Source organism: Chamaea fasciata, unplaced genomic scaffold (assembly GCF_029207755.1).
Source record: "Chamaea fasciata isolate MVZ Bird 193981 ecotype frontalis unplaced genomic scaffold, bChaFas1.0.hap1 SCAF_8, whole genome shotgun sequence".
In the NCBI taxonomy this organism is placed as follows: Eukaryota; Metazoa; Chordata; class Aves; order Passeriformes; family Sylviidae; genus Chamaea; species Chamaea fasciata.
Genome location: NW_027094093.1, coordinates 17683136 through 17696825, shown reverse-complemented (window position 1 = coordinate 17696825; position 13690 = coordinate 17683136). Strand labels below are relative to the sequence as shown.

At 37.7% G+C, this 13690-nt stretch overlaps 1 protein-coding gene across 9 annotated transcripts in view; it reads right to left on the bottom strand.

Moving 5' to 3' along the window:
• Window positions 1-10604: 10604 nt before the first annotated feature.
• ATF2 (activating transcription factor 2) overlaps window positions 10605-13690 on the bottom strand; it is a 49331-nt gene continuing 46245 nt past the window's right edge. For all 9 annotated transcript variants that reach the window (XM_066189890.1, XM_066189894.1, XM_066189888.1 and 6 more), the window contains one exon: window positions 10605-13253. In XM_066189890.1, the coding sequence (XP_066045987.1) occupies window positions 13027-13253 (227 nt within the window). In that variant the 3' untranslated portion in view covers window positions 10605-13026. The remainder of the gene's footprint in view (window positions 13254-13690) is intronic.

The following is a 13690-nucleotide window of genomic DNA, read 5'->3' as shown; positions in this document are numbered from 1 at the left end:
TTTAGACAGATGTTGAGACATTATGCCATTTTTGAATGGAACTGCATCAAGGAAAAAAGCTCCCTTTTGCTTATGTTTCCTGAACAAAGTCCTTTGCAAGAGAATTCTTAAGGAATTTTGCATCATGACTCCGCTTAATCTGATTTCTAAGATTTGCATAAATGTTGTGAGAATTACATCATAAACAAGTACTGTGCATAGGATATAGTTGATGCTACCTGTGTATCTTGGCAAAATCATGTGATGTTAAATTTTGATGCTGACATGCACAGCATTTCTCTTGAAGCAGGTTCCAGGTGATGTTTAGAGCTAACATCATCAAAACTATTTATAATTGCAAAAGGGCTTTTTTTCTTTTTCACTTGCAGCTGCTCTGAATGCACTTTAACACCAGACTTTTTATGAGCTTTCTTATTGCTCATGTGCAGACTTACTGGCATATCCCATAAGCACAGACTCCTAATGTGAAATCAGCTAGTAACAAAATCATTAAAATACTAGGAAACCTCAAAATTGCTTGCACTTTTGCTCAGATATAAGAGCTACATACTTTATAAGTATGTGAGTACTGTAAGTTACATTTTCTAAGAGTCCTGTGTAAGAAACACAATATGGTTTTGATTTCTTGCTTTATTAAGTGAAATGAACTGGCTAATTAAAGAAATTCCAGGAAGTTTCTGCTTTCTGTCTCCTGGGGACAAGCCTCAAGTGTCAAAGGAGATAATACTGATGGCTATAAAACACCCAAGTGTGTTTATACTGGCTATAAAATGCAGCTTATACCTTCTATTTAACTTTCATAATATTTTGTTTTTATACCATGCTTAGAAATTCATATTAAGCATTAGTTGAAGTAGTGCTTGTATATATTTGGAAAAAAAATGGTAATTGCAAATTAAAAAACAGAAGGCAAGCCACTGGCAAAACTGGCAAAAGTCTTAGGAATAAACTGTTACGACTATAATTTCATCCATAAACACTAAGAACTAAGAACAAGCTAGCCGTCAAAAAATATGAAACTCTGCAAGATACTTCTAGTCCCATCTTTCAAAATGTCATTAACCCTGGGTGATAGTCTCCTACTTGAAGCCATAAGCTGTACCACAGAACTGGCAGTGGCTCTGCATGCAGTAAGTTGAGGCTTCTAGAACTACTGGACCCACTTCAGATCCCCTGGATGGATTTGGGGTATTTTTAAAGATAACACTTCTATTCATAATTTTATATATATATATATATATATATATATATATATATATATTCATATATTCATATATATATATATATTCATATATATTCATAACAATTCAGCAATTCTGAAGTGCTATACAGAACTAACACACTCTTGGTGCAATTATTCCATTTTCTAGTATCAGTCCCTCAAAGTAATTTCTACATTCCTAGAGAAGCCAATGTATGTGTTACTGAAGCCAGTCAAAAAGAATGTTTTTAATGAGGGTATTAGTTATCCCAAGCAATTTGTTTCTCAGACAGATTTTGCACCTTCTAGAATATTTAGGGTTCTTTGAGATAATGTCCATGATTCAGATCACATGAAACATTTAAAGATATTTTAAGGCTCAGTACTGCACTTTACATGAACAAGAGTGTGTGGGCCCTGGTAAGGCAAACTGTACTAGATGTGAAGGTGAATTTTATACAGTAGTTTAGAAAAATAAATAAGAAACGAAGTATAGAAACAGTGAGAATTTTCGGCTGTATAGACACATGCAATCATGTTATCAAGGGCCTTCACAGAATGAAATTTAATGACTTGAAGATAATTCTAAGTCCAAGCCTCAAAATGTTGAGATAGCACAGGATAACTAAGCAGAAGTTCAAAAAGTCTCTGATACATGTGTTTACTTCCACTAGGAAGACTTCTGAAGGAGAATATAAAACCTTCCAAACTGAGCAGGCAAGCACATGCACTACTGGTACCTTCCTGCTTTACTGCACAGCTAGCTCTGTGAGCAGCCAGGTAATAGCAGCAGGGCACAAAAGGCAAGAGAGAATAATCTTGGAAATATCTTTCAAGAACATCATTAGCTCTTCAGCATTGCAGAGAGATGACATTAACCAAAGCAACTTCAAAGAGCTGAAGGAGATTAAAGTTTTTCCTCTTAATGATTCTAAAGTGTTATTGAAGGGATCAATAGCTCTTCCTGTTAAACAAGCTGTTCAAATCAAGTATTCCTGGAGAGGAGAGAAACCAGTCCTGGAAGTAATAGTGGGATTTAATTACAATTTGAGATTTTTCACTATTCATTAATTTATCTGCCAGTATCATAATAGTTTTAGTGAACTGTAAGTTTATAACATTGAGATTCCTTATGAAAGGAGAGACTTGATTCCTTCTGAACCCTTTTAACTGTGCCAAAATACACTTTACTATGTGGCCCACACAGAGAGAAATTTCTCTTTTCTGAACCTGATGTCACTGGTGGGGTTTTTTTTTGGTTTTGTTTTTGTGTGGGGTTTTTTTTTTTTGTTTTGTTTTTCTTTCTGGGGGAGGGGGGAAGAAGGAAGGGAGAAAAAAAGCAGCATTTCCTCTTTCTTTAATAATAAAATAATTACATCCCACGGTGGTGCATGTTTTGCTTATTGTGTACTAGGACATGTAAAAAGCCTCTTAGCAAATCAAAACTAAATTAGACTATTACCAAGACTTGGCAGCTTTTCAGCTGTGCAAACACAAGTTTTATTTTGAACAAAATCAGAGAAAACTGATCTTACAACCTGACTTGCACATCACCGCACCCAGCTCAGATCTGGAGTTCAACCTCATGTGTTCAATTGTAAAGTCATGCAATCCTTAATCAAGCAGATATACAGGAAACTACTTCCTGGCTTAGTCCTTCCAACACTCAGTTTCTAGTGATTTTCAACACAGAGATATGATACCAATGCTTTCAATGCAAACACAATAACTTCAGAATTCACAGTTTATCTGCACCAATGAGTCACTGATAAGGGAAGCACTTTCAAAAGAGGGTTTGTTTTGGTTTTTTTCCTTTTTTTCCTAAAGGCCAGTAAGTCAAAAACTACCTTTTGAAAGGCCACAACCAAGCAAAGCTCTTTGGCAAACCCTGTGCAATATTGCAGGAGCAGAGGGACCCTCACCATTTCTTTGGACATTGCAGCAATGTTTCAGCTGCCACTTTGCTGCTTGTTGTTAGAAAACAGCTTCTTGGGCCCCCCCCCCCCCCCCCCCGGGAAAACTGCTGTGCTTTCTGCTCCCACATGGATACATTTTCATGACAAAAATGTCTTAAACTGTTCTAGGGTAATAAGGGCCAAAAAAATCCAATTAGTTTATTGTCTGCTCAAATCAAAAGCAATAATCCAGATTATAATGTTATGTAACATTGAAATAATTTCCTCCCTACAGCATATAACCATTAGCCATAAAGAAAAAAAAACAACCACCCTACTAAAACACTGGAGGTAACATTGCTTGCATTCTGCCCAGTTCTTTGAAGGAATGAAAAACATTGTGTAGGCACTACATTCTATTCCATTTGTTTTTGTATAGAGCTAAACAGCTTCAAAAACAGATGCAAAGTTCAGATGGACCGTTACTGATCAGTTGTTTTCTCTATTCTTTATCCTGTTTCAAGGTTTAATCACAGGGCTACTTGCTCTTAAGATTTCTTTACTGTGTGCACAACAGAATGCCTTCCTTCTGATTGTGGAGAATCATAACCTCCTAAAACATCCTGCTGCTTTGAAAACTTGAGAGTGAAGGGCAGATGCAGCTGCAACAGCTGCAAGACTGCAGTTGTTTCTCAGAGAAAGCCACTATTCTAGCTTTAAGAAATTGTCCCAGATCTTGGGCTTTCCTCATCTATTTTTAGCAAGCACAAACAAGACAGATTTCTTGTCACTTTTCAGACTCCACTTGCCAATGCTCTCCAAACTCTTCTTGTTGTGCCTACCTAAACGTGCTTCCATCACAACTTACTCCCACTAAACCAGCGCTGCTCTAGTCCTGTTTCTGCTCCCTCCTCTTTCTCTGCAGCTGCACTGGCTGTTGGCCAATGCCAGTGTCTAGGAAAATAACCAGCAGCACTCTAGAGGGACAGATGAGTGCATGAGTGCTGCATCACAGCAACAGCAGTGACCACAGAGCAGCCCAAACTCCCAGACGACCCTCTTAATGACCTGCACTGTGAGTGCCCTTGTTAATCAGATGCTTTAGTCTGCTGCAGTTTACTTCAGATACCACACAAAACAAGAGTCAAGGTTAAGGATTTCTTTATCCATCCACAAACTCCTTCCCAGCCCACCAAACTGATGTCATGTCATCTTCAGAGACTTTTACTGTGATGTCAGTGGGACAGATTAAATTTCTGCACCAGCCCGCAGAACACATCTGAGACTCTCAGCCTGATTACAGCCCTGGCAACTGCTGCTGCCAGCATCGTGCAATGAAATAGGGCAACATGGATCAGCAGATACAGGAATTCAAACAATGCATGGAGAAAGCAGATCCATAAACAACAACACAACCCCAATCACAATGAAGTGCAAACCCACAGAAAGATGAAATGCTGCAGAGCTCTCTTCAGTCAGCTCCATGTATAAAGTCAGGCTATCTCCATCAGTGGGCTCACATCCACATGCAGGCTCCTGTGCCCCATCCACATTTTTATATATACATAGAACCATAAGGTTTTATCATTTATTCTCACTGTACAAATGAAGTCTGTTGTTCAACTCTAAAAGCCAGTTTATGGCAGTTACTTTTTCAGGAGTCTATTCTAGAAGCCAAATTTTAGTTTTGTTAAATTTTACTACAGTTTATATTCTACTTTGAGGAGTCAAAGAGGCAAACTACGTAATGGAGAAGCTGATACCATTCTCTGGTAGTTCATTAAAAGAGCAGAAGGGATGGCCTCCCGAGCTCCTCAGACAATGACAAGTTCAGAGGGAAAATCTTCCTACCAGGAGAGACAGATGAGCAGTCAGTGAAGCAGAGATGGCTTTCAGCTCTTTTCATACAGCAATGGCCAAATTGTATTTTAGTATCAAGTAACAGTAAGGTGTGGCCTACCAACTAGGTATGAAATTTTATCCAACCCTTGGCAAGGGAAACCTCCCTGACCTGCCTTAGGCTAGCTGCAGAGGCAGAAAAAGAGCTCCCAAGGAGCTGGGCAGTGTGGTGTCCCTGCCACTGCTGGCCCAGCTTGCAGGGACTGTACCTACCCTCAAACTCTTTATCTTCATCTCTCAACACCTTAATGTGCTGTGAAGTGTAGAATACCAGGAAAAAAATTTGAAAACTTGATGTCAATATAAAAAAAAGTATTTGCTCAAAATATCCAATAGTTACCACTAGATGGCATTTTGTTCCTGAGAAATTAGAAACTCACAGGTTTCGGATTATTTGTTACACACAGCAGGAAACAGTAAAAATAGAATTACTTACCTCATTCAGCTAATAATTTATTATCCATTGTTTCGTACCGTCACTAACAGAAGACATTTCATCTGCAGATTGATAAATCGCGTTTATTTAACTATGTCTTGTGACTCTTCAACCCTCTGCTCAGTAGGTAGGGGTTTGAGCTGTTGTCAGCACTTACCAAAAATCTCTTCCACACTTTAAATGAAAGACAAATGTAGTCCAGGTCACAGACTTTGAGTGTGTCATGGACATCTGCCAGAAATGCCTTGCTCCAGTAACTATATACAGTATTTCCTGTGTTATTTTTGGATAAACTCTTAAAACAGATTGCAGTATAAAAAGAAGTTTCCATTCAGGAAGAGAACTGTTACAGTTTTCTTATTATGAAATAATAATTTAATAATATTCACTGATTAATATTATGTGTTTCTGTGTTTCATTTTAGTTTCAGCTTGTACAATCTATGATGATTCACCTTTTTAATCTCTGCAGGGTACAATGTATCATACCTAGAGCTGCAATAAAGCTCTGCTGGGTACAGCCTAGGGTGACATGCAGGTGGCATTGTTTAACACGACATTGTTTGGCATCAGTTAACCTCTGTGTCAGATTAAACCATGCAGGAGTGTTTCCCTTACTCTGCAACAGGGGTAAGGAGACTGTACATGATGATGCACAGCAAGTCTGTGCACCACTCAAATTTTCTTTGACTAAATTATGTTTGCTGACAGAAGCATTGATGGTCATTGGCAGTGGCTAAATCAGACCCTGCTCTCATACTTGCTTGGAAAAGACTCATTATAGAAGGAACCTTACTTCACTAAGATAAATTTAATCCTCACCTCTTCATAAAACAGGTACTAGCTTCTTTGGAGTTGGTAATGTAGAAAAGCTGTTTTAAGTAAAATATTCTACAAAATTGTGCACTGCAACACTTTAAACAGCATTATAGTTTTAGTAGTTATATACCTGAACTTTTTTTAGTTTAAGTTTAGCTTAGTACTATTCTCTAGCAACATAAACTGGAGTACAATAAATCAGTAGACATGCCAAACTGGAAGTTTTCAATCTGTGAAAGTTTGTAACAATCTAACTCTGACAAAGGCGTGACATTTTCTTCAATAGATGAGACCTGTGGGATTTATGCACCCTCCAGAACATGTCTGAGTGCTTGGCACATTATAAAGTGCAGTTCCATGAAGGAGGGGTGTGTGCCCTTATCTAATATGTGAAAACAACAACAAAACCTAAACTAGACATGAAATTACAAAAGCGGGTAAAGATCATGAATTTCTTCCTTGCAACAAAAGAACGTTGCCACACTTTTGTGACAAGTACAGAATTTATAGAACAAACTGGTACTTAAAATATAAGGGAAGCATCCAAGTCAATATAACGTGTTTCCATCCCAAGAAGCCAATGCCGTGCCATACATGACAAATACCCTGCTGTCAACTCAGAAACAGCATTCCGGTTGTATGGTGACTGGGAACAGAGCTCAAGGCTCTATGGCCAGCAGCCTTCCTACACAGCATTCAAGAGAGTGCTGCATAATTTAGAGAAGAAAAAAGTCCTATTAGAATCAGGACTCTGGAAAGTTTGGGTAAATAGTCAAAAACAGGATAAAGAAATATTTTACATATTCACACATGTATTCAAGTCATAGATTGCAAACTTAATAGCTTAAGAGTCATTAAACAGTCAACAAAATGAACAAGTGCTCAAAATGTCATCCAGTGAAATATACAGCATCTCCTTGGTATTTACAAGGATTTTATATATATTTTTAGCAAAAATCATTAGCCCTCTACAGCAATTGTGCTGAAAGAAAGGACGGAAAGAAAGAAAACTGACATATTAGCCTTTTGCTTGTTTTCAAATCATAACCAGTCTGACTATAAAGTCTCCTGGCATTTTACAGGCAGCCAGAATGACTGTACTATACGTTATATCACCTTTAAGAGTATCTTTCTCAACACAGCATTATGAATAACAGGATGTTTATACTACTTACCTCAAGTGAGATCAAAACATTTCCAACATCACGGCAAACATTTGGAAGAAACAGATCTTCACAGAACGCATCTGTGTGTCAGAGGAAAGGGCTGGTATAATTGAGCAGTGAAATGCAGCACCTTCTTGGTGCAGACGTTTTCCCCCGTTTCATTTTCTCAATTTATTCAGGGCAGTTTGTTTGCTGCTGAGGCAGAGGGCTCGTTCTCTCCTTGCTCATCTCCTTTTTCTCCTGATTAGAATCCCAGATGTAGGACAGGTATATTTTCCCATTTTCTTTTTAAACATAAGCAAATTAGTAGGCTCTTTGAAATCATTCAGTTAATAAAATGCAGCAGGCCAGCTGTTTCTCAAAGGCAGTATTTTTGCCTCTTGTAATGGTCTAGAACAAGTGACTCAGCTAAAGGGAGGGAAATACTATTCAGGGACTGTGCCGGTACTAGCTTGCAGCAAACCAAGAGCAGGAACCCTTTAGGCAGTAGGAAAAAAACAGACCTTAACTTTTGTCTTTCAGGTAGCTAAACACAGCAATCGGACCAGCTTTCAGCACATTCCATCCACCTGGGCACAGATGGAGTGAAATGGAGTTGTAATAGCTCATGTTTGTACTTTGATGTATTGAGATGGCCTCAGGCAAGAGTGAGGCTAGGAAAACATGCCTACCTGCAATCCTGTTTCTCTGAAATTCTCCCTGGCAGTGCCCTCATTTCTGAAGCTCATCTCAGCCCAGCACTGACAGTCCTCCCTAAGCCAGAGTTCTCCCCTTTAAGCTCCTAAATTGCAAACTGAGTATCACCAGGTACTGCTGCCCAAGGTGGTTACAGATTCTGCCCTGCTCTGTTTCTGTTACTGGTATTAAAACCAGAGTTCCTAGATGCATAACTCCTTTTCTTTGCTTCAAGCTGTTCTGCACCTTCTATGCTTGTTATAATTTCTAGTCAGTCTATGCAACTTAAGCTACTGTCTCTTTACCTATGGACTAAAAATAATTATCCTGGCATAATGATTTTACAACTTTTCTGATTAACAATTCACCCCGATTAAATTGTTACAGGTAGTTTATCTAAAAACCTAAGAGCCTCCTCTCCTGTGCCTCCTCTTCCCCCAAAAATGAACAGGATAAAGTGCTTGTAACAATACACATCATTATAGAAAATGGTAATAGAAGAGGGATAAAGATTTTCAGCAAGGGTTAAATTACAATAATTACAGAAACTGGATCAAGTTTATGTGTCTTCTTGTTCTACTGACAGCCATGTGATTAGATGATAACTCACCCACACATAGGAAGTTAAAAACTCTTTTTTTGGAAAAGGTTGCACTTTGCAGAGTTATGAACCCATCAATATACAACCTGCGCTCATTAGTTGTAAACAGAATCTGTAATGAAATTCTTTTTGAAGAAATCTTCTGAATTAAATACTCAGAAGTGCTTCCATACCTAGATACATATTTTATAATGTATCTTAGTTTAGGAAGATGTAAATATCAAGATAACATAAGCTTCTCATATCTATTTTAGCTGAAGACAAGGTAGAGAGTGTGCAGAAATTCCTTTTCTGACTTCTAACTTCTAGAAATGCAAGTTTGCTATAGAGGGTTAACTCAACCAAGGAGGAAGCAATATGAAAAAAGAAAGAATTCCACACTGAATACATAAGCACTTTCTGGGGCTCATCACACGAAGAATAGTATTTTGAAGAGGAAGAAAGTAAAGAAAAAGCAAGGTCACAATCCTACATTCCATAATGGAATGAAGAAAAAAAAAAAGTCACATTAAACCCTAAAATTACCACTGAAGAATAGGAAACTGAAAATTTCGTGATAAAATTGTCCAAACCAACCCTACATAGTGTTACACAACACGGGTTAAATAAATCATACCCATGTTACTTTTGATACAATGGTTAAAAACAAATGTAAAGACTACTGCAAGCCAGTTTTACACTGACTGTTCTGCAGTGTAAATGAGCACAGTTCCAATTATGTCTCCACTGAGGGAAGCAACAGGCAGCATATAAACGCAAACAGCCTTCATTAGACACATTGTCATGAGTATATTAATCATGTCAAGAAGCATTGCTCAAGTTTCCTTCAGTGCAATTTAACATACCTTACTTTATTAGGATGCACTTAATTTCACTATGCTTTTTCCTCATTATCATTTATGATGACCAATTAAAATGTTTGTGTCTGTCTCCAAGCAAATTACTCCTGTAATTCAGGTAGCTGAAATCGCTGCTCATCCCACACTTCTGCCGTCTCCTTCTCTCAGTGTAATACCTTTCTTTGCCTACCCTCTCTTACCGTTGTAAACAGAAAAAAACCCCTGTACTTAGATGGAATAGTTAGGATAGAAACCTGAGTCTTTTTGCAGCACAGAAATTAAGAAGTGGCCTGGTTCTTCACCCCTCACATCCCTTGCCCCGAGAACCCGTTATACAGCCTTTTGTTCCCTTGGAGCCACAAGCACAAGTCATAGTCAGAAAAAGAAAGTAATGAAGCAAGGGAGGCCTCACACATTTTTCTCATATTGGGTTAAAAGTTGTGTGCAGCTTCACTTCATTTGGTCCATACACAGAACAAATGCAGACACAGAGCAACTTCACCCTTTTGTTTCCTCCAAAGCCTCCGTACTGGGGTTCTGGCATGAGCTTTTCAAATGACAGCAGAATGTGCCATTCCACGCACGCTTCCAACATCCATAAATAAACCCAAACCATTTTTACCATTCTAAACATCAGACGTGAGGGCATGATTTTTTCTGAACCTTTGACAACACGACTATGAGCCATTTATTTGATTACAGCTGTTATTTCTGGCTTCATGTATATTGAAATAAGATTAAAATAACTGGAAGTTAGGTGGAAATTCTGATCACACACAGCGCTTTTGCTGTGAAACTCAGGGCAACCAGGAATGGCTGAGCAACATCTGGGATCACCAAGCTATGTTTATGAACTCATTTATCTGTGGATTACCTTGGGCTCCTGGAACTAATGGTACAATGCTTGTTCCTGAGAAGCTGCTGGAGCTCAGCTGCAGAGCAATGCTATTTGCCTTATTTTCTCAAGAAACATACATGTTCTTGTATTCATAACATTACTTTGACATTACAGTAATGACTTCCAGAAAAACGCTGATAATTGCAAAGATGAAGAAATAAGTCTGAAGACAGTGCTGCCTTTTAGAACAATTATAATTTCATTAAAATAGGAACATAACTTAAAGATAGATTTTATTCTCTTTGATGATTTACTCATGCAAACTGCACATAAAAGAAAACAGTACAGTTTGTGAAACATGTCAAATGTAAAGACCCAAAATGCTAAGTACAGAAGTAGTGTGACAACATCTCAAAACGGAATCCATGATAGTACGGCTAATACCTTTTCTCTATTTGCTGAACACAGATTTTAATGGTTCTTGTTCCAGCCCCACTGTAAAATTCATTAACTGTTTAAACATCTCCTATACACTTATGTAGACTTATTTTACAAGCGCAACAGTTTTGTTATAAAAAAACCTCCACTTATATGATTTAAAAGCCTTTGTGTTTAGGAGAGCAAATTATAGTATAATCAATGAGGCCGCATCTAGTCCACCAAAACTACAATGAAAAGTGACTGTAGAGCTTTCTTGCAGAATTCCCATTTTGTGCCTTTGCAATTCGTTTCTTTCTCGCAAGAGGTCCATTGTATTTAACCATCCTGGAAACGTTCAATAACTGTTACAGCTTTTTATCTTGGAATTGGGGAAGTAAGACTTTTAAACACATGAAGTTATCAACACAACTTTCTTAGTTTTAAAATACAAAATATTTAGAATCCCTAGTATTTTCATGCTTAAAGCCCTGCGATGATACATATATGACTTAGATACTTCTTTGTCCAGTTTTCATTACAGTATGGTTGTATATATATTGCAGAAATTATATTTTCCTGTGGATCAATTACATTTTTAGATTTAAAACTGAACCAAATAGAAATTTGATGGCACTGACACTTGAAAACGCATGGTATAGTGTGGAGAAGGAAGAGCAAATGAATACACAACCCATTATAAATGCATTAAATCTTTGTTATATACATAATGGAATCCTGCTTTACTGCCAGTTGCTACTATGCATCTGTTTTTGCTATTATACAAAGTTTTCCGACCTGAAAGCACACATCTACTTTTTTAAAACAACTTAATCTATTGTAAAATATTGTACTGTATTTTGAACATGAGTACAGAATCAAAATAGATAATGGCACATTTAAAAAACTCAATATCCTACAGATGATTGGATAATGAGAAAAAGTGTACCTACAATCATCTCATCAGAAACAAACTACATCATGGAATGTTAGTTATCCAAGTTCGCACAGTAAATAACATTTTAAAACTGCAATCACCTATCAGCCAGCATCACATTGAAGGCATCTTTAAACATTCAAGCAAAAGACTGCTGGCATTAACTACTGAACCATTCTCACACACACACCACACACACCACATTATAATTACATTGTTTCCAAGATACGGTAGATACTGATTTTTTTGTTTCCACAAGAAAGGTATCAAAATTTTTGCTACTAAAAGATGACAGTGCTTACACAAGAATTAAGTACAAGTTAGCTTGCAAATACGAGACAATGACAAAAAAAAGTCGAGTTGTCTGAAGAAGGATTTTAGGCTTTTCTGGCATCCAAAACCATGAGCAAACTCCTTAGTCTGCGACTCAAAAATCCACAAAATATCAACCTACTTCGGAATAACAAGTATTCCATATTTGATAACCCTGTATTTTACAATATGCTTACTGGTTTCAGCCTAGCAACAAGGGGTGGTTACAGATATCTATTCTGACTGGAGAATTAAAGCTCTCCTCCCACCAGAATCAAGTGTTGGAGTGGGAAAAAACCCACCTGACATCAATTAAAAAAAATCAAATCTATTTAGTAATGATCCTCATCTAGGATTGGTATGTGCATAAGTACTGTATCTCATATACTGTACTGGCCCTATTAATCAAATTAAAAACCCCAACAGTTAAAAGCCAACCAAAATGCTATACATAAAAAACCCAAATGTTTTTCTTCCAATGTTCTTCCTCTCATAATGTGCAAAACAACAAAAAGGCAAAAAGACTAAAAGCAAATTTACTGTTACTGTCTTTCTCTTGCCTAGTGCTTTATGACCTTGCTAACTTTACAAAGTCAATAGGGACTATGCAGAACTTTGGTATAAAAATGTCACATAATATTCCTATCACAGTCTTGGGGATGACCTGCAGTAATTCACCCCAATGTTTGTTAAAATAATACCAAATTAAAAATGAAATAAACCACATCGTACTGTACACACACTTTACACATTAAGCACAAAAAATAACTAGTAAAACTAATACTTAAAAAAAAAAGTCTTTTGCAAAGAGACTAGAACTGGTGTTCTGTCTTATCTCCACCTGCCAATCGTTAAAGCCAAATTTAAGTTGGATTTTTAAAAATTAATAATTTTAAGCTACAATTTCTCCTAGATGGAGACCGGTCTGTTGTTGGTTTCCCTTTAAAGTCACGGATGCATATCTAAGGAACTGATGCAACGCAAGTTTCTAATCAACTTCCCGACGGCTGTGCCTGGGAGGGAGGCGCCAGGACGATCTGGGACAGCACGGGCTCCGTGCTCTGGTCTGCCATCTGCGTGAGCACCGAGGTGGCCACGGCCTCCGCCTTGGACGTGGAGCTGACGCCGTTGGAAGTGCTGACGGAGCTGTGCTGGATGGCCTCTGTGTGCGGGCTGCTGGGCACTGAGATGTCCTCCGAGCTGTCGTCTTTATCTGCCGCTGAACAACAACAGGGCGTTTATTCTGTCCCCAGAACGCACACCACCTCATCCCACTAACAGCAACCACCCCCTAATAACTAAAATTCATGCTGTAATAGAGCACAAATTGCAAAACAAGCTTACTTCCACTTTTTTTAAAAGAAAATACTGCTTTGTAAGCAGAAAAACTGGACTGCAGTATGGATTATTCAGGAAACTAGAACATTTTCACGTCTTCAAAGCCATGATTAAAATTTCCTGCCTAGTAAATCAGCCAGTGGGTACTATGCCTAATTCTAATGATGCATGTTCACATCAGTAAGCATTATTCACAGACTAAAAAAATGCTATTTATTGTGTCTGCTTAGTAATCAAACAAGAATAATTCTACATTCAGTAATAAATATTTGTGATCATGAAAGCAACATCTGAAAAAATATTACTTACACCACTATA